Raw genomic sequence first — 24,294 nt, 5'->3', positions numbered from 1 at the left:
ATATACTTTGAATAGCTCAACATTAGATTATTTTTCTTCTTTTGCTCTCTCCTTTGGTTTGTTATTTTGTTTGTATTTCCTTTTAATTCCTGTAAAACACTTTGTATTGCCTTGTTGCTGCAAATGTGCTATATAAATAAAATTACCTTTACAGAGGGGACAAAAAAGTATATTCTATTCCGTTCTGAACTGAATGACATAACATAGTGAGAAGAGGTTTTATTCGTATTAAATGATGTTACTTTATGTATCATATAAATGTAATGTTTTTTTGAATCATAGTCAAGGTGTTTTTCCATGCAGCTGGAAACGGTGTACAAACTAATGAACCACGATGTGTCTACTGAAGTAAGTTTTCCAGGGTTGCTGAACTTTCCCAGACAGTTATTTGGGAACTCGCTGTTTTTCCCATTGCCTTCCCTGCATGGAGATAGAGTGTTTAGTTTTCACCTCCCATAGACATTACAGTGAATGAGCATACAAGGTTTCGTATGTTTTCCTTTTGTTTCTTTTGTTTGGTCTTAGAAGATTGAGTCTCCGCCTCGATAGTAAAGAGAGATGAATAAAGTAACTATGCAACTCTGGGTTCCTCAGAGCGGATCCTAATTTGTGCCTAATGCAGTGTATTTCTTGCTCTCCGTCTGCAGATGTATTAAAGATTGTCTCTGAATTGTGCACTTCACAATAGTCTTACGATTCTAACGAGAGATTAGTACGCCTTTCAATAAAAAATGGACAGGTTATGAATATAAATATGAAAAATACAGGGGGGAGGGGAGGTTTATATGTTAAGGAATTTCACACCTCTGACCGCCACAGGTGATAACTCTTGATGTCGTGAAATAACGCAGATGTCAATGACTTATTGTCATTCTTTATCACTGCCCTGTATTGTTCTTGATGAATCTTAAAGACACCCCTGCTGTTTTTTAGTGGTCTAAACTGCTTATCTCCTGTCTTTGTACTATCGCTTGCTCTTTCGTGGGACAATTAGACTTGCCACCTCAGCTGTCTCTGTACTCAACCTGAACGACACCTACCTGAAAAACAAGGTTTTATTTGCAGAGTTTGATACATTCTGCCAGTACAAACTGTAAGAACTATCTCTGCTTTTCTATTTTCGGGTGCATCTAAAGTTAGACTTTTATGTTTGATTCTTAAGTTAAATCTAAAATGATAATTAAAAAATCTTTAATCTTTACAAGAAATACTTTAATCTATACAAGATTAAAGTAACTTTGTAAATAAAACCAGCTCCATCTATCTTTAAAAAAAAAGACAACTTACATATGTCTACAGAAAAAAGATAACATTTTTATCTGTAAACTTGATTTTTAAAAACTGATACATTCTCTCTCGTTATGGCATTTAACAAAGTGAAATCTCCTTGGTACTTCAACTGACCTATAACAAGAGAAGTTGGTCTGGTTTTACTTCAGAAAATAAATAAATGCTTCTTTCACTCCATTTTCTGCATGCAATTCTGTATTCTTACCGTCTTTGAACAAGTCTCCCTTGTTTTAACACAATGTTGCAGGGAAATACGTTTATTCTGAATAGTTAAATGAAGTTGAGTCTAATTGACTGCTTTCTCCAAAAGGATTGGTCTGTAGGATTCTTATGTTTAAGAAGTACTCTCTCTGCTGTGTCTTTGTGTACACTCTTCTTGTGAGAAAGTGCAGCTGTTGAGGGGAATACAGGAAAGTTATGTGTGAGAGAGATGGGGGATGGGAATGAGTCCTGACCTGAAAAGGTCAGGACTCATGTTGCATTCCACAGTTTTCCTCCTGAGTGGATGAATGGTAAGCCACTTAAGTTATGGTTGATGCCCAATCTGAAGGCAGCCTGCAGTCTACCCATTGTCCCGGATTTCTTTCTCCATCTGCTGTGTTCTTTGCCTCTGATCTTTTCTGCTTCAAGGAAACAACTGTACTTCCTACCTTCCTCTTGTTTTGTTGTTTCTTGTCCTACTGATGTGCTTCATTGGTCAGTTCCTGATGTCAAGCTTACTTCGTTGAATATTTCTTAGGTGAATTGATCTCTGGTTTGTGAAAACTCCTCTGTGCTGCATGGAGAAACATGAACATGACCTCGGTTTCTCCATGCAGCCAGTACAACTGTTGCACAAGTGCCTTTCCCTTTGCTCCGCTTTGCCAGTGACCATCTGCTGACCGTTTCCTATTTTCCTGCAAGTTTTTTCACTATAGCCACCTTTTCTCAAGTCTACTTTTACTGAGTGCTTGTTTCAACACTTTATATCTCAAGTGTTGAAACAGGAAACACTTGTCTGAATGCATTACATTGGTAATAATGCATTCACACATTTGATATTGTCTTCTATTGTCAAAATCACATCGTTTAGCATGCAATCATTAGCTTCTCTGATTTAGCTAAGAAATCATTTACTTACGTTATAACCATTATACCATTATAATTTGAATCCAAGGACATTTTGCTGAAAGAAAACGGCTTGCAAAAGATTCACTTCCTGTTTATACAGCAGAAAAATCATGGCGATAAGAGTTATTCACGTCACCTGAGTGGACATATTGTTTGGAGGAATTTAAAGCTCGTTACAGAAATCCAAACTCTTGACTTCTGCTTCTGACAACCGTTTTTTGTAGTGTCCCAGCTCTACTGGCATGTATTGGTGAAGCTTTGTCCAATGGCGTCATTTCCCTTCAATTGCGTGGCTCTTCTGGCTCCGTTTTACACTAGATGTGTATTGGAACTTCAGAGAATTAGGAGTCGACTTCCTGGAATAATATGAGACCTCTTGATTTCAACAATTGCTCCATTTCAGTCAAACTATTAGTCAAATTGTTCCTTATCTGTCCAAACAAGAGATTCTTTCCCACGTCTTGGGCTCCGGCCCAGTTCCTTTGCAAACGAGCTTTCATCTCTTAAGTTGTTGTTATTCCACATCTCTCCAATTCTTAATTCCTTCCTGACTTCCAGGTCAGATTGACCTAGTTCATTTGATACAGTACATTGCTTCTTAGTACGAACCAGACAAACAACATATTTTAGCTATTAATGCAATTATAATGCTCTCAAATGTTACAGTGGATTCTTGTTTTCACATTAATCCTGTAGCTCTCATGTTTAAAAAAACAAATATTATTCATCAAGCTTTGACACATTGTTAGAAAATTAAAAAGGTTTAATTGACTATTAGTTAAGCATCACTTTTGTGTAACACTCATGGCGTTTGTACATTGCAAGCATGAAGTTGGTCTCTCATTGTTCTCATGTGTGCAGTTTTCATTTCAAAAGTATTCCATATAAATCTTATCACATATGAACAGACAAGTGAGTTAGCAAAAAAAAAATTTATTTGCACAACAAAAACATGCAAGACAAATTTAAAGTTAATCTTTTCAAACATTATAAAGCACTGTAAAAAAATAGAACACCTCTTGGTACAAAAAAAGTGAAAAAAAAACCCAAAATACAGTAATATACACAGAATACAGAATAATCAGTCTTTATCAGTCCAATGTGTAGGCTTTTTAATGCTTTTTAATGAGGAAGCAGTACTGAGGTCTCTTACAGGGAGATTAAACTTAAAACATAGTACAAGTCTACTCCCTGAGTTTAGAACATAAACACTGTCAGCAACAAAGTTTAGTAACATTATGCATCAATCAATCATCTGTCGATGTGCAAGTCTTCTCCTTGTATTTCTTCTGATACTCATGGAAGAGGCCGACATTCTTAGAGACACGTTGTGCCTTGCATTGTTTTGGTTCACTTGGACACCAGGCTCCTGGTAGGAATTAAGATACACAACGATTGGTCTCAGCACTTATGGTGTCAAATGCAATTTATATTGAAAATAAAAATAAAATAATATTTTACCTTTTGGTTTTGCTGCAACTTTCTTATGGAAGGCACCTTTTTCTTCTATTGGTTTCAACTCATCTGGAAATTTAAAAAGCACAAAATCTTATTCAAGTTACACAGAGAGAAATTAAGCTGAGTCTGTTGAGGGGTTTCAATTTTTCTAGTTGACGTGGGCCAAAACTATCAAGTTAGAACTACTCCTTGGTCACAAAAGTGATCTAAAGTGAAGATTTGAATTTGTCAATGAATATCTTGCTCTAAAAAATTTGTAAATAATGTATCCACTGTTAGCACGGAAAAACCTTTTAAGGAGTTGTTTTTGCAGAAAGATTGTTGGCATCAGTAAGGTAGATCTGGCCTGATCTACCTTACTTTGTGCTTGCAAAGCACAAAGTTGGACCAACCCACAGGTTGGGAAGTAAGCTGTTTAGATAGATAAGAGCAACAATTGTGATTAAATGGCTTATTCTGCAGTTCTGATGTGGAGCAGATGTTTAGATCAAGAGGTCATTAGTGTTCCAGAGAAAGTCCAACACACACTCAGTCAATGGGCAGCCAAGAATCGTGACGCAAACCAACATAGTTATCTGGATCGGTCAAAACTTCCCCCCATACATATTAATGTCATTAAGAAGCTATAAAAGTGCCTGTTGACAAAGAAAGGGGAGATTTTGGGGAAAGACTTGGAACAATGTTTTTGTATTGATACATCCATAGTAGACGTGTTAATAAATCTCCCGACCCGTCGTGGCTGGCAGTAAAGGACTCGTCTCTGAGTTTTATTTGTTTACACATATATTTGAGAGTTTTGCGCCTTTCGATTCTCCAATACCACCTGCATCAAAAAGCTCTGCTGATGCAGCCAGAGCTGCAGAATTACTAAATTATCACATGGGGTCAGACAAAATCATTCCAGAGATCACATATGGCTCCCAGGCCAGGCTTTGGAAATCCTTAGTTTACGGAATCTAACAGCGATGTAAAGTCAGAAATAGCTATCCATTTTAATCTTTGTTATTGTGCACCTCAGTGGGGAGGTTTTTGTGTAAAGGCCAGATGCTGATATTCATGTGAGCAGAACACTTATCAGATTGTTCTGATAAATGTTCGGAACAATCTGAACATCCCTTCAACAGAAACTGAAAAGTTTCTTCAACAGAGAGTCACACTGACCCAGTCAGTCTTAGACTATCAGGCAGTTTCCAGAACAGCAAAACAAAAACAATCTGTTTGCTTTTTGAGGTTCTTGGCTGATAGTGCAATTTATGACGTAAAAGTTATATAACTCTGACGAATGTATGAACATAAAATAAGCAAACCCTCTGAACTGCTCTGAAGAAAATGTCAAGATTATGAACTTGTGTTTCAAAATTAATGTCCCGGCTTTGTTGTTGCTGGGTTTTTTGTTTTTAAACTATAAAAAACCCATTTATAACAATAAATAAACAATTTATAACAATAAATAAAATACTGACACAAGTTAAAAGAATCTAGTACAGCATGAGAGAGACAGACAAGATGTTAAGAAAGCCCAGGTTGGTTTAATTGAACTTTAGCTCTACTGGATTTTTCATCTACCTCTTGACATAACAACACTGGTTTGTGACTACTAACCAAGAAATACTCATCGCAGAGAAGCTGTTACAAGACAATTAGAAATGTTCTGTAAAATGAATTGTATTTACCTGAAACAGGTTCAGCTGCCTCCTCTGTCTCAGCAGACACATCTGCCAAGTTAAAGGTGTTTGGCAGGACATTGAACTTCAAGACAATATTGTCATGGACCGGCATCTTGTCACTGGTTTCACCTCGCATCTGATGTTCAGGTCGCCCGAGGGTGACACTGTAGCGCCTCTTCTTTGTTTCTTCACGTGTAAGGCGATCAGCGAGGGTCTTCCTTTTCTTCTTGAAACTCTGAATGTACTTTTTAGTTCTGTCAGAGAATCTCAGTTTAGGGGAAATTGTCTGCGCCTGCTCTTTTGTGCTTTCACTAGAAATCACAGCAGGTAAACTGGTTTGCCTTTTCAGTTTGTTTTTGTGCCGAAAAAAACCTGATCCACTCATAGTCGGAATACTGCTCCTCCATTTTTCATAAATAAGCTGTTTGATCGAGTACTCCCTTCTGGGCTCAGCTGGAGTGGACTCCGTTGCCAAAGAGTCTAATTTCACAGACACAACTTCAGGTGGTTTATGTTTTTCATAAGACACTCTTATTTGAGAAGAAACTGGGACATCATCTTTTCTGGGTGGAGAACTCATCTCTGGTTGCCCAGCTCCAAACAACACCAATTCTACAGTTTTTCCTTCAGAGGCCGATTCGTGAACTTCAGAGTTGTGATCTGAATGTGAGGCAACAGGCAGTCTGCGTTTAGACTTCTTTAGAATTGGGAAAAAATTGTCAAGGCTCCTTTGTCTCTTCTCTGTTTTTATCCTATTAACAACAAAGTTTAAGGATGTCTGGCTGGCGGCGACACTAACTTGAGTTTTGTTTTCTGAAGGCGATTCATCGTCAGATGTTAAAGGAGCTTGTTCACAGTTTTCTTTCTGGTTAAAACACAGAGGTAGCTCATTTGTTTCAATTAAATTGGAAGGATCAGATTTGGTTAGCTGGGTACCACACACTGAATCACTCGACTGCACAGCTCCTGCTGATGGCAGCTTTTCTTGTACCTGCTCCAACTCAGATTCTCTCTCCTCCAAGACAAACTCGTGCACCTCTTTTGGAGAGGAAAAATCAACAGAAAGTTCACCAGCCTCCTGATTGCTTACACTAACAGCATTTGACTGGCTGCAGGTCTGGAAAATGGCGTCTGATTCTTTATTATAAAAAGAAAAAAGTTGGCCATCGTTGTCGTCAGTCAAATCAATTATCTGACCAAGGTCAATGGACAGACCAGAGCCAATCTGAGTAACAGTTTGACGATTAACAACCTTCTGGTCGTTTGGTGAGCAGTCAGATTCTGGTTTAAGGATCTCAATGGTGCCTTCATTTGCATTTTGTTTGTCTGTGCATTGGCATTTGGAGAAGAGTTTGCCTAGTCCTGAGTTCATTTCTATAAATCTTGCAAGGCAGCAAATCTCTTCCAGCTGATTGTCTGAAGATTTCTTTAGTTTGGGATCATCTATTGTGGAATCCATATCTTCAGATCCCCCTCTCTGCTCAGAGTCGCTTGCATCAGTTTCTTTTCCACAGTTAGAGCTTTGATTCTCGTTTTTCTGCACTTGCTCAAAGATAATTTTTGCTTTCTCTGGAGGCAAAACCTCTATTTTAAACAAGTAGCTCAAGTCACAGGAATCTTTCCCTGACAACTCATGTGGGGAAGCAGTAAGGTTCTGGGGGGTTGCACTTTCTTCAGTCATATCAACTGCTTCACACTCTGTTAGACGCAAAACTTTGTTTATCGACTCACTGGCAGCTTGTTCGGGAACGTTTTCGAAAGTCTCAAAGTCTTCGGTTGTGGTTTCGTCCACATAAAGATGTCGCTTCAAAGCCCAAGGGAAGCCAAACTCCTTATCTATGTCATCAAGCTGATCATTGGCATTCAACCACAAAGATCTGTAAGGAGGTTCTGAGAAGACCTCACCTTCCTTGAGGATTTTGTACCGTTTGAGTTGGTCCTTAAAGCCTTGGCTAACTTGTGTGAGTATAGAAGTGTCCCGCTTGACGTGTGCGTGACAGAATTTTTCAGCAATAGAAGCCATTTCCAAGTATTCCTTGTAGCCATGAAGCATTGCTCTAATATTTTTATCCCACATCGTAATAAATAATTTGACAACATTCGACACATCGGGTGTCCCCTTTTGCTTGGGTTCGGCTTCCATCACCATTATTAATTTGGTCAGATCCTTAAAGGTCCAAGATTTTGTTGGGAGCTGAGAAAGTTCATGAGCAGGTGGTGATTGAGGTGGAGCCACTTCGGTTTGTTTTCCAGAACCAGTTTGATTTGTCGACTCTTCTGAAACCCTTTCAACAACCGATTCATGATGATCGCTCTCTGGTGTTTGAGTTAAACTTTCTGGCTCTGATGCTGCTTTGTTGGTGATCACTTGATTCTGATTGGATTGCTCGCTTTCAGATGCAGTCTCACAAATTGTAGCTACATGGGATAAAATGCATGTTTTTTCTGCGTCGTCCACAGATTTGCAAGGTTCAGCGGAGGCAGGAGAATTAGGCTCCTCCTGCGACAATGGGGGAACAACTGCAACTGCTCTAATGCCGGTATGACCAGACACGGAGGAGGAACAGCTTTCATTTTGTTTGAATGGTGAAGACATTCCAACATCCTTATTTGATTGGCTACTTACTACAATGGCTTCACCTCTCTGTATTAACACCCTCTTATATCCTTGTGATGAATTACTCAGTGAATCGACAGGAAATCTTTTAGTTACAGTTTCACTGATGTCAACTATCTGGCCACTTCCACCCCCATTCTCGGATGTGAAACGGGGGTACACCACATTTGCTAATGAGTTTTGCTGAAATGATGCATTTACAATGTGCTGTGCTCTTGACTTAACACTTTGAGGCCAAGGCTGTCCAGACTGGAGGGATAAAGACTGGCTAGTCTTCAAGCTGGGATTTTCAGAAGGAGCTACGGTCGCAGTTTGGCTATTTTGATTAGACATTCTGGACACAATGGAAGGATCTGGGCTCATGTAAGGAGGAGGAGAATCATTTCTTTCTGAAAGAAAATTTCTTTCATTCCACAAATTTATATTCCTGAAACTTCTGTAGTTGTTATGTGAAGGATTGCTCTGAGTTGAAGGTTGCTGGTTTATTTGATGAAAAAGCATAGCATGTGCAGTCTGAGCATTTGAGGATGTACCCTGAGCAGCAACATTGTTGTCCTTAAATGTCTGAGAGGCTGCAATTCCACAGCTTGATGTATAGTTTTGAGAGCATCCACCCTGAGAGAAATTTGGTCTGTGAATTTGATTAGAAGACACAGGAGCTTGACCATCATGAATAGCTGCAGCTAGCGTTGTGTTGGCATTGACCGTCTGGTCATATGGAAGTGAGGGAGCGGCAGGGTATGATGAAATGGGTCTGCTCATTCCTCCATTTGCAGCTGGATGAAAAGCCTGCTGGGTCCACCTCTGTTGAAGATCTGAGGCATTTGTGGTCCTGTTCATCTGAGCCCCATTATAGGAAACTGTCTGTTTGCAGAACACTGGCATGCTTTGTTGGCCATAGGTGGAGTTTATGACAGGATTACTACGTTGACTGTGGTCCACTCCATTTTGATGAGAGTTTTGCATTGTGGCTGGCTGAGATATGCCAGTGTTTGACACAGAAAGATTCTCATTTTGTAATTTGTTTAATCTATATTGCTGCTGCTGCTGCTGCTGCTGTTGTTGTTGCTGCTGCTGCTGCTGTTGTTGCTGCTGCTGCTGCTGCTGTTGTTGCTGCTGCTGCTGCTGCTGCTGTGCTGCTGCTGCTGTTGTTGCTGTTGTTGCTGCTGCTGCTGCTGCTGCTGTTGTTGCTGCTGCTGCTGCTGCTCCTGCTGCTGGCGAAGAATTATTTGGAAAAGAGAATCCTTGAAATGTGAAGCATTTTTCGGCTGAGTCGCTAGATAAGTATTATCAGAGCTCTGCCAATTTGACATTTGTCTGCTAGGGTTTGCTCCATTCTGCGAGGCAAAATTAGAGCCGTGAGACAGTTGCACTCCTCCATTCCCCGTTGCATACTGCTGTGTGGCGTTTGCAGACCAAACTCCCAATGCACCTTGGTATGGATGGGTGGTTTGTGAGGTTTGAGATGACTGTCCAGTCTGATGAGTCGGCACATTCACCAATGCGAAGGAATGCATGTTTCTATTTTCTGAAACTTTTCTGGAAGGTCGGCAATAAGACGTTCCTGAAATGAGACAAAATAGTCTATGAATCAATGCTGCATACTTGGATCATTGAATGCTTAGAGATGTATAACATCAACAGGACTCTGAGAGCCTTCATTGCAAACTCGATGAGGCTGTGGAAAAGCCAACTGCAAACCACTTGCACAAGTGTCCATCAAATGTGGCATATACCAAGGAGATGCTCTGTCCCCGCTACTGTTCTGCATAGGCCTGAACCCCCTATGCCAAATTATCAACAAGACTGTCTACGGATACCGACTGAAAAATGGGCCTAACATCAGTCACCTTCTCTACATGGATGACATGCATATATATATATATACAGAGAGAGAAAGAGAGAGAGAGAGAGACTATATATATATATATATAGGGAAGTTTGCTATATATATATAGCATACTGCCCTTCACACACAGACATCATGTCTGGAAGAAGCATATCAGATTAACACACACACACACACACACAGAGAATTATTAAGGAGAGCATTCTGTGCCTAATGATAATCGCCCAGCCGTTGGGTCTGGTCTGTCACCCCGTGAGGTATGATAACCATTTGCTATGACTATTTGCTTATCACCTACTGCTAGGCTTCTATTGCACCAAGGCAAACTGTGAAGGCAAAAAGAGAAACAATAACCCTGTAAGCCTGAGTAAGGTATGATAAATTGATTAAACATTGTAAGATTAATACTGAATAAACTTCTGATAAAAGTAAACACACTGATTTTTTTTTTTTTCACAGACGGTGCAAATGTGTTGTCCACACCATTCTGGGAACCTTGATATATCATCTGGAGGATTTACCCAGCTGGATTGATTAAGAATATTTTTTAAACATCACAAGGTCAGAAGATATTATAGTCTCACTTAGCCCTCGTGTTAGAGGTCACCAACGACACTGATTTGTGACAGTCACCATGTCTACACCTATACAGTCCAGGATTCAGTTAACTAATGAGCAGGAAAAGCCTTTATTCTGAAATTGACTTGGAAAACCCTTTCAACACCTAATTTCTAACAAGACTGTTAACAATAACTGCACTGTGTCTTACAACAGTGGTTCCCAAAGACTTTCTGGGACCCCCTATGGATTACAACAAAATTCCCCCCAAATAAGAAGAGAAAAAAAAAATCAACTGGGCACACACATCTTTCAACAAAACATCAACATATTTTGCTTTCAAACTCCACTGAAGTTAATTTCACACTTCAGGTTGCAACAAAACACACTACAAACCATCTTTACAGTGAAACACTTTTGGGTAACTGTTTTTTTTGTTGTTGTTTGTTTGTTTGCTTTTTCATCCATACCACTTCCTGCACCCCCCACACTTTGGGGGATGTGGGAAGTGGTATGCCTTAGAACATATGCTACATAATATGATTAAATTGTATTGCCTTTTTTAACATTTTAGTTAAAGGAGTAAGACTGGTAGTGTGGTTTTAAGAAGATAAATGCACAAGAAGGGGTTAGATTAATGGCCCAGTAAAACGAGTTCTGGTTCCTGTAGAGGAAAAGATAACTTTGTGCTTTGGGAAGATGATAGTTGGAGTTTCCCAACCCCCATCCTCCAGGGGTTTGAGGAGGATGGGGGTTACTGTAGTAAGAAAACAGATGCAAGAATGTGTTCACTTTTTCTATTAAGTTTGTACCTTTCTTTGACTATAACGAGGTGATTTTTTTTCTTAACCTTTCTGTTGTCCACATTTTCTGTATACACCCCGTGTACTCCAGGTTAAAATTATCCCTCTTCACTATACCCGCAATATAAGCAGCTTAATTGAATTTTAAACACCAAATTTCATCTTGTATATTGTAATTTAACACAAAATGTGTGAATACTTGAGTTTTCCCTCTCCGCTTGAATTTCTATAGCTTAAGAAAAGGAAAAAATGTGCAAAAGGAGTTTCGAATGCATTTCTATTCATCTCAATGATGAATTTTCTTTTACTTTTCTCCAGTGAACGATTGAAGAGAATGTGAAAAATGACATAATCCATTCAACTAATTTGCACATGTAGGGCAGTATGCAAGTGCACAGCCTTTGCAGATATATTTCTTACACCTGCAGCACACAGTCTGTGTTTTCCAGTCCTTCTTTTGAGGGCAGAACTCACATCTCTTCCTCTTACTTGGCCTAGCTGGGGAAGTGGCTGTGGTAGATGGATCCCCAGGTTGATCAGGAGCTGCTGCACGCTGAATAGCTTTCACAACTGCTGCTGAGGCTTCTGTGCGGGGGACATGCTTCCTTCTTTCAATGCCTTTCCTAGCTGCTCCAGGAACACCCTCCTCTTGTTGTGCTTACGAGACATCCAGGTTGGGTTGATCTCTCCAAATCACAAAGGCATTGTAGGAGGACACATCAATGATGTTGTGGAAGATGACCAGAGGCCAGCGGGCAGTCATGGCTTCAGCACAGACACGATTCGGGGTTCTGTTATGCAGGACCTTCATAACCTCTGGAAATAACAGGTGGTCTTCTGAAGTCTGCGAGAACACCACCTGATTTGCCTTGTTTACTTCTGCTACTGATTGATCTGAGACACATCTAAAGCTTTGTAACATTTTGCGGTTTGTGAATAACTCTGTGACCTTCATTTCAACTCTATTTGCCTCACGGGTCATTTTGACCCAAATACCATCTTTGTACATTTTTTTGTACAGGAAATGTGAATAAAAGCAACATTTTACTTTTTCTACTGTTTTGGCCAATTTAGGAAAAGTCTTAAAATCTCAAGTTAAAAAAAATAATATTGAGTGGATTTTTTTTGGAGGGTTTTAACACAGTGGCGGGTCATTTTGACCCGAGGACAAGAGGAGGGTTTTAAAGTGACTCAGAATACGGTTGGTGCTGGTGGAGAATCGAACAGAATCGGATCGGATGCCGCGTCGTTTGAATGTTTTATTTCTCATCAACAGCAGGGAGTCTGCCTGCACAGCCTGCGTCTGGGCTGCAGACTCCTCGTCTCCTGCTCTGAAGAAAGACAGAGCAGGAGTCCAGTTTATGCCTGTGTGCGTGTGCGTGTGTGTGTGTGTGTGTGTGTGTGGAGGAGGAAAGCCTCCTCGCTGAGTCACGCTAAAGGCATGCGGGAGCGCGCACGCCTAAAACATGTTGCGCCCAGGTCATCCGGTGTGACGTTTCGAGTTCTCTACAAATGAGTCGAGAAGACCTCATTGTTTTTGTTCGAGACCAATTATTTCTTTTTGGCTCGTTGCAACGCAAAAGTTTACAGGGTGGAGGGGAAAACTTGGAAGACCCTCATCGATTCCCGTCTGTGAGTTGCATTCCAGTTCAGCGGCGGTCCAACCAAACCAGAGCTGCAAAGAGGCGCCGACACCAAGACAACTAACTCACCGTTTCAGGGTGAGGTTCCGCTCCAGAGGCAGCGGCGTTCGTAACCATCCGGAGTGTTTTGCCGTCTCCCCTGTCCGCTTTCTCTTCCCATCAAATGTCTGCAGCCGCTGATTCCGAGTCATGAGCCAAAAGTCGCTCCCTCTATTTGTCATCCACAACACGGAGCCGCGCGTTTCTAGGTCCTCGTTTGCTCCAGCTGCGGCAGTGACGACCGTTACCTTCCTGTCAGCTGGGAGACTGCGAGACGTCTCTGAGAGGAAGTCGGTGGAGTCCAACTGCAGCAGGGGGCGTGGCGATGGTGTGATTTAAATATGGTCAGTGACGTAAGCCCCACCAGGAACTCCTTAAAATGCTTTACAGAAGGATTTTTGACCCTTTTTCTGATTTCTGACTTTTTGTATGGAAGAGGATTAGTGCCACTAAAAAAATAATAAAGAAATAAAATAAAAATGACTTTTTCCTTTGCCCCTCTTCTGACTTTTTGTATGGAAGATTAGTGCCACTAAAAAAAGTATTTGACTTGAATCTCAGAATTAGAGGATTAAGAGGATTAGAACCACTCAAAAAAATATTTTTTTCAGTTGTCTTTATCCTCTTTCATATTTTTGATAAATGTTTCTTTCCAGTATTCTGACTTTTTTTATTTTTTTTAGAAATTTTAAAGATTTTTGAGAAAAATTCTGAGAATTTTCAGATTTTTTTCTCTGAATAATTTCTGGAATGTGACTGAGTGATTACAGAACTGCTATAATGCGCTCCATTTGTAGCCAGAACTCTAGCTCTCTAGAAATAATGAGATTTAGTTAAGTATAAAACAGGCTTTTAATGTCGAAAAGTGATCAGATGTTACAAGTCATGCAAATGGAAAAGATACTGAGTGACACTGTAAAGCCCTTGTTTGATTTACAGAAGTATTTTAAATACTAATGTTTAATGTTCAAGATTCATTATCACCTAAAGAGAGGTTAGAGACAGTATGTGTCAAACTTTCTTCAAGAATAAATTAAAACCTATTTTTGCTGTTAGATGTGAGGTTTAGATGTTTAGATGCTAATCCTAGCCCAGTAATAAACATTCTCTTTGCAGGACATCCGCTAACCATCTTTCTGGCACTTTGCTTTCTTGAACTCCTTCTCACCTCTCTGAGTTTTAAGAAGATGTTGCTGTTCAATATCTTGTCAGTGTTTGGTTATTATCTTTAATCCATACACGTCATGAGTCTCCAATGCACCACAGCAAGAGAAAAGCAAGAGAGAGGAGAGCAGTTCCCAGAAGATCTCCCAGGGCAGTGAGGTACGGTATGGAGCAGCTGTCTGGGTCTTTGCCCCTCTTCCACAGACAGTGGACCAGACAGTCGGCAGCAATAAGCAGCAAGAAGACCTGAGAAAAAGAGGCAGGACACAGAGATCAAAGCATCAATAAAACCACCCGGTGGGGAATGCCAGGCCCTGGCTCACTCACTTGTGTCAAAGAAGCAGATAGGAATAATACAGTGAAGAGAAGACTGGGCAGCGTCAGGCCTCCTTTTATCACATAAATAATGTGTACAAAAATCAGCTGACCAGGGAGAACCAAAAGGAGCAGAACCTTAGCAGACCGTTGGTGTGCACCTGGAACAGCAAAGGTAAACATTTAAATATGTGTGACTGTAAGTTTAATTTCAGCAAATGTACTTTGAAATAAAATGTTCTATAAGACAAACTATGTAGGGAAAAACACTGGTCAGATGTTCAGATGCAGCAGACAGATGTTACATTTTACACACTGTTGAGACGCTTACCAAGGTCAAATACACACATATGCTTTTACACATTTTACATTCTCATACTTTCACACAACGGCCTGTGTATTTGTAACAGATACAGAAACTGAATCATCTTCTCACTCCCATCTCCAAGGAAGATACAGTTTCTGTATCTGTTACAAATACACAGGCCGTTGTGTGAAAGTATGAGAATGTAAAATGTGTAAAAGCTTATGTGTGTATTTGACCTTGATAAGCGTCTCAACAATACGGAAATATTTAAATGATAAAACCTGAGCCAAAGAAGGCTTGGAAGGGGCTGAAACAGCTTCTGGAGCCCGCAGGAAGCTCTCCAGGAGAATAATTCAAATGCAGATGAGTTGAAATCCGACTAGCTTGTACGGACACCAGGTTCCCGCCCACACCTCAAAGAGAAAAACCGAAGCAAATGAAAGGGTTAACCAAAAATGATCGAAATAGATCGAAGCATTATTAAAATCAGAGAATGGTTTTACAAGGCATTTTAAATGCAGACAAAGAGCAGAAATTACATGGAATAAGGGGGATAAAGGCGCCTGAAGCAGTTTCTCTGGCTTTGGTATGTCAATGAAGTCATTGTTTATTTTTGTCTCACGACATGCGTGACCTTTCTAGTGAAAGAAGATGCGTGTGCTTGCTATCTGTAATGTAACCAAGCAGATTATCAGACTTACATTAAGGAACCACAGTCCCTGAATTGCAATATTACCAAACTTCTATAACCTCTGGATCGAATAATTAAGGAACTGTACGTATTTATTAATATTTTAATGGTATGTAGTTTTAGGACTGCCATCTAGTAAAAGCAGCATTAAATTTGCTACATGCATTAAAGATACATGGTCTCATCATTTGACATAGTTGTACTGTTCAAAACCTTTTGGTTTGCTTGAGCAGAAATGGCTGATTAACATGTTAAAATCCTAACTACTTTTATATAGTTCACTTTTTATTTTATTTTAGTTGTTGCCTTTACTCAACTTAAATAGATTAACTAATAAAGCACTTTTTAAATCCAAACTTTCCTGCCACTTGTTTGAGATGAGTACAAACAACAAGTTGGTGATCATTAAATGATGTTCACTTGAACGTTTCTTTAAAGTCTGATTGATAGGTATTTATGAATCTACAAAAAAGAACAAACAGACAACGTAAGTGAATTTTATGAAAGCTTTTGCAAAGGGAGAGAACCCAGCAAACTGCTAAGCGCTCTGAAGACCCTTTGTTAGGGCTTTCTCTTTTATTACAAAGTACCAAATGAATGTGGAGGGAGGACAGAGGAAGATTCACACACAGGCCGCGTAAGGAGTATCCCGAGATAAGAAATGGCTGCAGCTTTAAGGTCTTTGTGCAGCTGCAGCTCCAAAGTCTAACAAGTTCCTTTTCTCAGGGATGTGAATACTAAATCTATTAAAACTACAAATGTAAGAATGATAACAAAACATAATTATTCTAACACTGATGTTTTATTTTACAGTGAGAAAGGCCAAAGTCCAGGTTCAGCAGAAGGCTGAAGGCATCTGATTCAGGCTTCAAACTCAGTACCTGTTTGCTTTACTGCAAAACTTTGGTAAGATTAAATTTAGTGGGCGAAAGAAAGTCAGACGGTTCATTCTCCAATGTGAGAAATCCCTTGATCTAGTCAAATTTCTTGTTTGTTCAAATCTTGTTAGTCATTTATGATGACTGATTAACAGTTGTTTCTTTTGTGTCTAGATGCAATGCAATCTTTCAATTCACAATTGAAGTTTTAATGTTGGGATTCTGCAAATTAAATATTTCATAGTATATTTATTTATTTTTTTTAAATCTTTTTTTAGGTAAAGTGCAGCAATAGCAAACTTAGTTATTGTTATTATAAGTTGGGTTAGTTGTCAGAAGATGTGAGAGAGAGTATTTAAGACAAAAAAACAAATTTTACTGTTTGAATTGTTGGTTGATATTTGAATTTGGGCAAGAAACACCAAAAGAAAAGAAAATCTATACAAAATCTGAATGGCCATTCAGTTTGATAAATATTTACGCAGACCAGCAATCAATAAATCAATAGAAATCCAAGTGCATGCATCAAAACATCAAATCTAAATAATATGAATCATATTCACTATTTTAATACAGTCTGATGATTTACATTGATCATTTATAAGCTCTAGTAGTGGAAAATTCAACAACTCAACAAGGGAGAGCATCAATAGGGCCAAGAAACATACAGCATGTCAGTCAGAGACAAAAGTAGCAGATAATTTTAAAGATGAAACAAAACAAACAATTTCCCATGTTGAAGTGTGGTTGTGCAGTGTAAAAAAACAAACAAAGAAACCTTTTAACTTTGGAGAAAGCTGAAAGTAAAATACGAATAGCCCCGCATAGGCCTGCTTGATGACTGTCACATATTCTTAAGAAGTACATTTACAGATGAGCAACTTTTACTGATATGTATCACACAAGCAAGTTTTACTGAAACAAAAATCTATGAGTTTCAAATGTATTTAAACCAATATTTACTATTTTGGAGAAAGCATGAAGCAGTGAGATCAGTGTTGATTCAGCAGCAGGAAAAAAACTGAACGAAATGAGAGGACAAATTCTGGAAAGGGAGTGATGACTTTAACTGCAGAAAGCTAAAAGTTAAACTTGAGTGACCTCTCTGTTTACTACCAGTCATATTCTTAAGAAGTACATGTACAAATGAGCAACATTTACTGAAATGTATCACACTAGCAAGTGTTGCAGAAAAATCTACAAGAGTTTAAAATTTAAGTGTCAGTTTTTTGAAACGGATGAAGGAAATCACAAACTCATAGTCAGCACTGACTAGTCGTGCTACCAGAAAAAATGAAGTTAAATTGTAGTTTTTCTTTAAAGGTATGTGTTTGCAGGGACAGGGGCTTTTTTCCCCCCTCACGATTGCCCCGGACACACGCACTGTCTTGAAAACTGGTATGAGGAGGAGAGATCTGTCCAGCTTCACGCAGAAAACAGATCCTAACAAACCTGAGAGACTGAAGTAATCTTGTATGCTGATTTAATGTTGATTATGGAAAAATGTATTATCTGGAAGTATTAATGATTATGAAGTGAGTAAGTTCTGATGTTGATTATTGATTATATAAATCAGTTAAACAATGAATCATAAGTTGAAAATGTAATTGTACTGGATTAAAAGTTAATGAGTATTAAGAAGCTATGATTGAAGAGATGTATTAAAGGTGACTGTGTTGATGAGTTATAAGTTCGTATAACATATAAAGGACTGAAATCAAATAATAAAAAGTATAGAGACAGTCTTTGGGTGCAGAGGCAAGCTTGGGCATGTTTTGGTAATGGGTGTGGAGATGCCTGGCCTGGACGCTAAAAACAGAAATCTGGGAAACGAGCCAGGGAGCCTAATGTAATCAAGCAAAAGCAGAAGGGCATAACTGATGACCAAATATGAAAGAGCATGAGGCCTGGTATGAAGTAATCAAATACTTGAGAAATCATGTAAGCGTGTATCTGCCCCCCATACACAACAGCAAGGGAAAAGATTGCATAATAACCGACAGCACACCAACACACACCCAGGTACACTGACCACCACTGTCACCGACCCTCCCCTTTGCAGAGAGGATGTTTTATTGCATCCTTCCAAACTCCAGAGAGACTGGAAGTAGTTACACCAAAAACACAGTGTGCCATATACCCAGTGAGTAATGGCTGTGCTAGCGTTTACCAAAACACTGAGGGTCATACACATGGTGAGCAGAGGTCCTGAGACATCCTGATGGACTAGTCCTAAGTTCAACCCTCTGCCCTGTCCACTGTTCTGCCTTGACACACGCACAAACACGAATGGCTTTTTGAGGAAAAGCAGAGGTAATTACAACATCCCAAATCAAATAATATATTGTATATTATTTTGATTATCTAACGCTTATTGTTTTTTTTCATACTCTAATTGTATTACTTTTAGCAAAAAGATTGTGTTGCATTGATCGGAATAACAAATGTTAAAGGAACGCTGGGGGCGTCATTAGGGTCATTAATCACTCATCAATCACTCTGCCGATTAAATTCTGACAGAAGGGTTTCTATATAGATTTTTTGACAGAGCTTTGCATCCAGACTTTTTTGATTATTGATTGTCTCATGAGCTCTCTGAGTTGTGCACAATTCATGAATAAACCTGTCTGAGTGATTTTACCTGAACAGTGCTTGGAAATAGCTTTTTTCCACGACAAATGAAAGTAGCAACTCACCGTTTATTACCGGTGCATAAACTACGATTCCAATCAAGTTTGGATCTGACACAGTCTTGTCCAGAATAAGCCCTCCAATACTGAAAGACAAATAGCAAGTTGGTGAATTTCCGATTGATGAAACACAAACACAGACACTGAAAGATTTTTTGCTAACAAAATAAGGAGAAAATTAATAACTAATGATATGTATGATGCTCAGGAGCAGAGATGGTTTATTTTTTTTAATTGAATGTTATTTATATGTTGCAATTTTTCCAACAATTAACAAATAAATGATGAAAACGAGAATTTTAAACGTTGAACCAAGTGCCTATGCAGAGATGAATACCTGCTGATGACCATGGCTGAAATGATTGGTTCCCAGCCTGAACGGAGCAGGATGTGACTGGATGGATGTTTGGAGGAGATCGCCATCCAAACAGGAATCAGACACAAATACAGAAGATCCACCAGGTACAACACATATGGATAAAACTCTATGAAAAAACAGGAATTAAAATTACTTTTAATTACCAATTCCACTGTAAAAGATGCTAAAAGAGGCTGAAAGGTGCCATTTACTGCCAAAAAGTACATTTTGGGAGTAATGTGTTTAGCTCTTTCCAATGCGTTAGCGTTCACCATTCAAACCTTCAATCCAGTTTTCTCAGTCCTCTTACCCATAAAGGAGTAGAACCATTGACTAAACCACGCCAACAAAGAAAGCGTTATAAGATCGCCAAAACTGGCTGCTATGGGCGTGGCCACATTGTCTGGATTGATCCCCATCCGCTTGGAGCCAAAGATCACTCCCACAACAACGATGCCTAAAGAAGATTCCAGACAAGACGAAATTAGAGTAAAATAGCAAAAAGTAAAACTTGGATGTTGCTGTTATTAAATGTAAATTTAAAAAACCTGCTTGCAAAAAGTTGTTTTTATTTTAAATATATTATCCAAAGTTATGAAGAAGTATTGTTGAATGTTGAAAGAGTCGCTTGCATAGTGCTCTGAGTTCTAAGATAACTGTTAAAATTTAAGGTAACTAAGTCAAAAGTTCCTGAGAAGTAGCCAGTAAGCTTAAAGAAGATCCCAAGTTACAGGAAATTCCCTATAACTTTTGGAAAACACTGCACATGTTCATATTTTCCCATTGTTGTCGGCAGTTTCACTACTTGACTCAGTTGGATCTCTAGGAGTTCTTATTACCTTTTGTGTGTCCCTGCTGACCCCAGCTACCTAGTTGACCCAAAGTCCAGAAGCACATTGTGGTTTTGAGAACAGTGCTTACCTTGTAGCAGTGATGCCAAAAACGCAGTAGAGAGGCTAGTTGAACAGAGGAGTACTATATGGCTGAAGGGCATCTGTCCATCTGCCATCCAACCCAGCAGGGTCACCATAAGAGAAGCCAACAGACCCAAAACTGTGGCTTGGAACTGGGAAATATGTCAAATGATCATTAACTTTGAAAGAAAAAAATAAATCATTACTTCTTTAGTTCAATGAACATGTCAAGATATAAAAAATGCACCTGTTTAAGTGCAAGGTTTCCTCCAATCAGCATCCACTTTTCTTTGGTAGAATCAGTTTTCCTGGCATTTACCTAGAAACATCAAAGACGTATAAAAACTGGTGAAAAAACAAAACACCCTTTTTATCAAAGAACATAGGGAAAAACAATAAAATGCTTCCATTTTACTATCAAACTTCTGATAGGTGACCCTTGTCCTTTCAGTGAGTTAACATATGGTATCCGGTAACCGGATATCTGGTTAGCTGTTAGATTTGTGCTTCTGTTAGCTGTCACCTAACCCCACTGTCACACTTGCATTCAAAGGACTTACAGCAGTGGACAGTCTTGATGCCATCGTCATTTCCAGGTTCCCTTTCATACCTAAAATAGGTGGAACCAGAATTAAGATCTCAGAGATCTCCTGGAAAACATCCCAGCTCTGCCACAAAAAACACAGAAAACAGCTTAATTTGACCATTGACTCCAGCTATGGTCTGAAAGAGGCAATTATATTATTTAGAAAATATGTTATTTGTTTTCACCTAGCAGCATGTGAATGAGTTTTGAACTCTCTTACTTTAACCCCTATATACTTGCTTTATTGATCTCAGTGCACCACAGTCAGTCTTTCTCTAACAACACAGTTTCCACCAAGTTTTTCCCAAACTTTTCTTATTTCAAACCTTTTTCCACCAAAGTTGTCTCTTGTTTTGTCTCTCAAAACACCCTTCTCACTAACTTTTAATTTCTTTACATTTCTATTAGGTTTGTGTCTCTTCATAGCCTTGGCTGTGTATGCTTTCTCACCTGCACAACATCAAGCAGCATCCCAGCAGAAACCGTCCCGAGTCCGGCCAGCACAAACGGCACCAGAATCTGTAACACCATGGAGCACACCGATTCTGTGGGTCCACTTGAAACTTGTGCGTCCTTTGCTCTCATGGATTGGCTGAATCTGGACACATTTGGATGCTCACCAGAGAGCAGAGGGTCTGACTCACTGCAGTCCTGAGATTCGCCCGCCAAACCATCACTGCCTGGAGATAAACTTCCATGAGACCCACAATGGCTTCCAGAGAGCTGGGAGAAGGATTGGACTGAGCCATAGTGCTGACTGCCATGTGTTCCCAAATGGCTGCTTTGGGACAATGTCCTGTCTGATGATTTTGGGACAACCATGGTGAAAAGTTGGTCTCAGGGGATGCTTCCTCTGCTGCACTGAGTGGTGATTTTGAAACCTGAAAAATGTCTGAAACAAATGAGAAATTAGACAAGTAATAAATTGGAAGAACTCTTACACTGATGTGCTGTCTACAAAATGTTTTAGTGTGAACTGCTCAAAATATGTCCTGTTAGAATAGAATAAAAACTGCATGTGTTCCCCCATTAACTCTGCCAATATTCTGCCTGTCCTACTAAAACTAAAGGCCACTTGTGCTAAAAAAAAAACAAAAACTGTAAGAATTTGTCTTGTATCAAAAAACCATTATATATTTGCCTGAAAAAGTGGAGAGAAAGTAGTTAAACTAGGAAGGGAAATGGAGGCAGACCATATGGCTCTCACAGGGATCCGGTGAGAGCCAGATGTGTGTCGGTTGATTGAAGTCAAAGGTTAACAGATAAATTACATTTGTGTGGGGGGTCAAGGGTCAAGGTTAACAGGTGTGACAGATGGTGAGGGTCACATCATCTCGTTACCATGAGATGGTGAGGCAGTGTTAATTAGTCCAATTTCAACACATTGATAATTCTTTTTCTCTCTTAATTTAAGTACAGCAATAGCCTAACAAAAGCTTCTCTTTAAATTATTTCAATTATTAACTTGAGTTTTCCAAATCAGTATTTTTATTTTGAATAATCTCTTTTTGGGGGAAAATAGTTCACGGCTGTTGTTTCAGTGTCATCTGACGGCCTGGATTGCCTGCATTATCATTCCTCATGCTCGTTTACCAGAGGGAGCACTGAGGCCGCTTTGTATGATATGAACAGGGTTATTCATTTAAAATTCTGTAGCGATAAGCAGGTACCAACCCAACAAGATAATCCAGTTAGTGAGCAGGAATGGTGCATAAGTGCAACTTCACCGCAAGCTGTAGTCAGGTTGGAAAAATACCAGGCAGTGGTGAAAATAGTTCACATGGTAAAATATTCAAAATGTGTAACTTATTAAAGCGTTAAAAACTGAATTAATGAAGCTTAGGGACCAATGTGTAATGTTACACACATACTGAAATGTCTGAAGGAAAGCAACAAGCATCAAAGAGTGTCAACATCATGAAACAAAATTGTTCTCATCCCAAAACGTACCTTGGAAAGACAGCCGTCTCTCCACATTTCGTCTCAACCCTCAATGTCACTGTCTTCATTTTTCAAATATCCACAGCCTCACCAAGCAGAGAAGAGAAAAAGTAAAGTCTTACCGTTTTACATTGCTGGAAAGACTTCTACTCTGTGACACTGCTGCTCACCAAGGCTGTCTTCATCTGAATGACGCAGTCAGTATCCACTGTGGCATTATCCATTAGCCCTCCACACGCACTCCTTCAAATAAACACTCACATGCATGCACACAGAACCTCATCTCACACACTCTTACCCTTGTATGAAACAAATTAGTGCCGTACACACACACACACACACACACACACACACACACACACACACACACACACACACGCACACATTTGACAGCTGTTTGTGAGAAGAGGTCGTTGCATTAAAAATGCCTGATGACAAAATATTTAACACCAATAGTGCTAAGCATCCAAATCCTTCAATTTAATCAGTAAGAGGAACATTTCATAAAATACATTGTTTGTTTGTTCCTCTTGTTATTATACCGGACCCAGTCACAGACAGAATATAGCGGACTATTGGTGATGTCATAAATATACTTCAGTTATTACTTGAGAAAAAGGCTCTTTTTATATGCACTTTCAGAACATACTCAGGTCTTCTAATACCTTCTAAATACAGCTAATTAAAGAAACGTGTCCTCCGTACCTGAGATAACCCTGAACCTCACAAATCTCTCTGTTATAGTATTTTAAAATGAAGACCAGCTGTGCTCTATGGATAAAAATAATTCTTCTTGAAATTTATAGGCGGTCGGTAAAAAAAACTGGATAATAATAATACAAAAAATATCAATGTTTTTGATCCCAGAGTACTTTCCTTATGACGACTCATAACAAGAAGTGGTGACTTTATTGAACTCAATTTCTAACGATGGCTAATTTATTAGGAAAGCATCAATCATATGATATAATTCAAGCACTTATTAAATATTTAAACAATACAAAATTAGCTGAAAGGACTTAGTATTTATGTGTGTGTGAGTGAATAAGTATGTATATAATTTAGTTATTTTAAGATTTGAAGATTTATAGGGAAATGAATTTCTCAATTACATTTCCATCCAGTAGATGGCGGTAATACACAAAGTCTGTAAACTGTCAGAAAACGCTATAGAAGAAGAAGAAGAACCGGAAAAATATATATATATTTTTTTACCAAAACATTTATTACATAATAATTAAAAAGAAACTGAAAAAAACGTTACATGATCAGATCAAAGGATACTAAAAAATTAATAAATAAATAAACATTTACAATAATAATTTGTTATAATTTAGCTCCTTCTGATCAGAAATGGTGCACAATACAATTTTAAAACCCCATAGTTCTAAAAAAAAAAAAAAAAAAAAGCTTTTA

The 24,294-nt window shown here is 38.9% G+C and overlaps 2 protein-coding genes across 4 annotated transcripts; both read right to left on the bottom strand.

Moving 5' to 3' along the window:
* Window positions 1–3,317: 3,317 nt before the first annotated feature.
* si:ch211-106e7.2 (uncharacterized) lies at window positions 3,318–13,453 on the bottom strand. The gene is made up of 4 exons (XM_055036293.1): window positions 13,065–13,453; window positions 5,532–9,706; window positions 3,862–3,924; window positions 3,318–3,769 (listed from the first exon to the last, which is right to left on the bottom strand). The coding sequence occupies exons 2-4, from the start codon at window positions 9,106–9,108 to the stop codon at window positions 3,648–3,650; spliced, it is 3,762 nt and encodes a 1,253-aa protein (XP_054892268.1). The 5' UTR covers window positions 9,109–9,706; window positions 13,065–13,453; the 3' UTR covers window positions 3,318–3,647.
* Window positions 13,454–13,885: 432 nt separating this feature from the next.
* slc41a2a (solute carrier family 41 member 2a) lies at window positions 13,886–23,083 on the bottom strand. Of its 3 annotated transcripts, none has more exons than XM_055041627.1 (11): window positions 23,001–23,083; window positions 21,388–21,829; window positions 20,912–21,019; window positions 20,599–20,670; window positions 20,359–20,503; window positions 19,748–19,894; window positions 19,417–19,564; window positions 19,086–19,165; window positions 15,102–15,233; window positions 14,526–14,674; window positions 13,886–14,444 (listed from the first exon to the last, which is right to left on the bottom strand). In XM_055041627.1, exons 2-11 carry the CDS (start codon window positions 21,757–21,759, stop codon window positions 14,277–14,279), a joined length of 1,521 nt encoding a protein of 506 aa, XP_054897602.1. In that variant the 5' UTR covers window positions 21,760–21,829; window positions 23,001–23,083; the 3' UTR covers window positions 13,886–14,276. The 3 variants fall into 3 exon arrangements, with proteins under 3 accessions (XP_054897602.1, XP_054897621.1, XP_054897612.1); XM_055041646.1 differs by lacking the exon at window positions 23,001–23,083 and having other exon boundaries at window positions 21,388–21,456; window positions 21,558–21,816; XM_055041637.1 differs by lacking the exon at window positions 23,001–23,083 and having other exon boundaries at window positions 21,388–21,863.
* Window positions 23,084–24,294: the final 1,211 nt, after the last annotated feature.

This window comes from Poeciliopsis prolifica, unplaced genomic scaffold (genome assembly GCF_027474105.1).
Source record: "Poeciliopsis prolifica strain line A6 unplaced genomic scaffold, Auburn_PproV2 SCAFFOLD001, whole genome shotgun sequence".
Lineage (NCBI taxonomy): Eukaryota > Metazoa > Chordata > Actinopteri > Cyprinodontiformes > Poeciliidae > Poeciliopsis > Poeciliopsis prolifica.
The sequence above is the reverse complement of the archived record's forward strand: the minus strand, read 5'-3'. Positions and strand labels throughout refer to the sequence as shown.

What these genes read in the sequence shown, in the direction of transcription:
- si:ch211-106e7.2 (XM_055036293.1), bottom strand. Translation starts at nt 9,108, where the DNA reads ATGCAAAACTCTCATCAAAATGGAGTGGACCACAGTCAACGTAGTAAT. An exon ending in GGCAGCTGAACCTGTTTCAG is followed by an intron (nt 3,925 to 5,531) that starts GTAAATACAATT and finishes TTAAATTTCCAG; the next exon opens with ATGAGTTGAAACCAATAGAA. An exon ending in AGTTGCAGCAAAACCAAAAG is followed by an intron (nt 3,770 to 3,861) that starts GTAAAATATTAT and finishes AATTCCTACCAG; the next exon opens with GAGCCTGGTGTCCAAGTGAA.
- slc41a2a (XM_055041627.1), bottom strand. Translation starts at nt 21,759, where the DNA reads ATGGTTGTCCCAAAATCATCAGACAGGACATTGTCCCAAAGCAGCCAT. An exon ending in TTTGGCATCACTGCTACAAG is followed by an intron (nt 19,895 to 20,358) that starts GTAAGCACTGTT and finishes AATCTTCTTTAG; the next exon opens with GCATCGTTGTTGTGGGAGTG. An exon ending in TTATGCACCGGTAATAAACG is followed by an intron (nt 15,234 to 19,085) that starts GTGAGTTGCTAC and finishes TTTCTCTTTGAG; the next exon opens with GTGTGGGCGGGAACCTGGTG.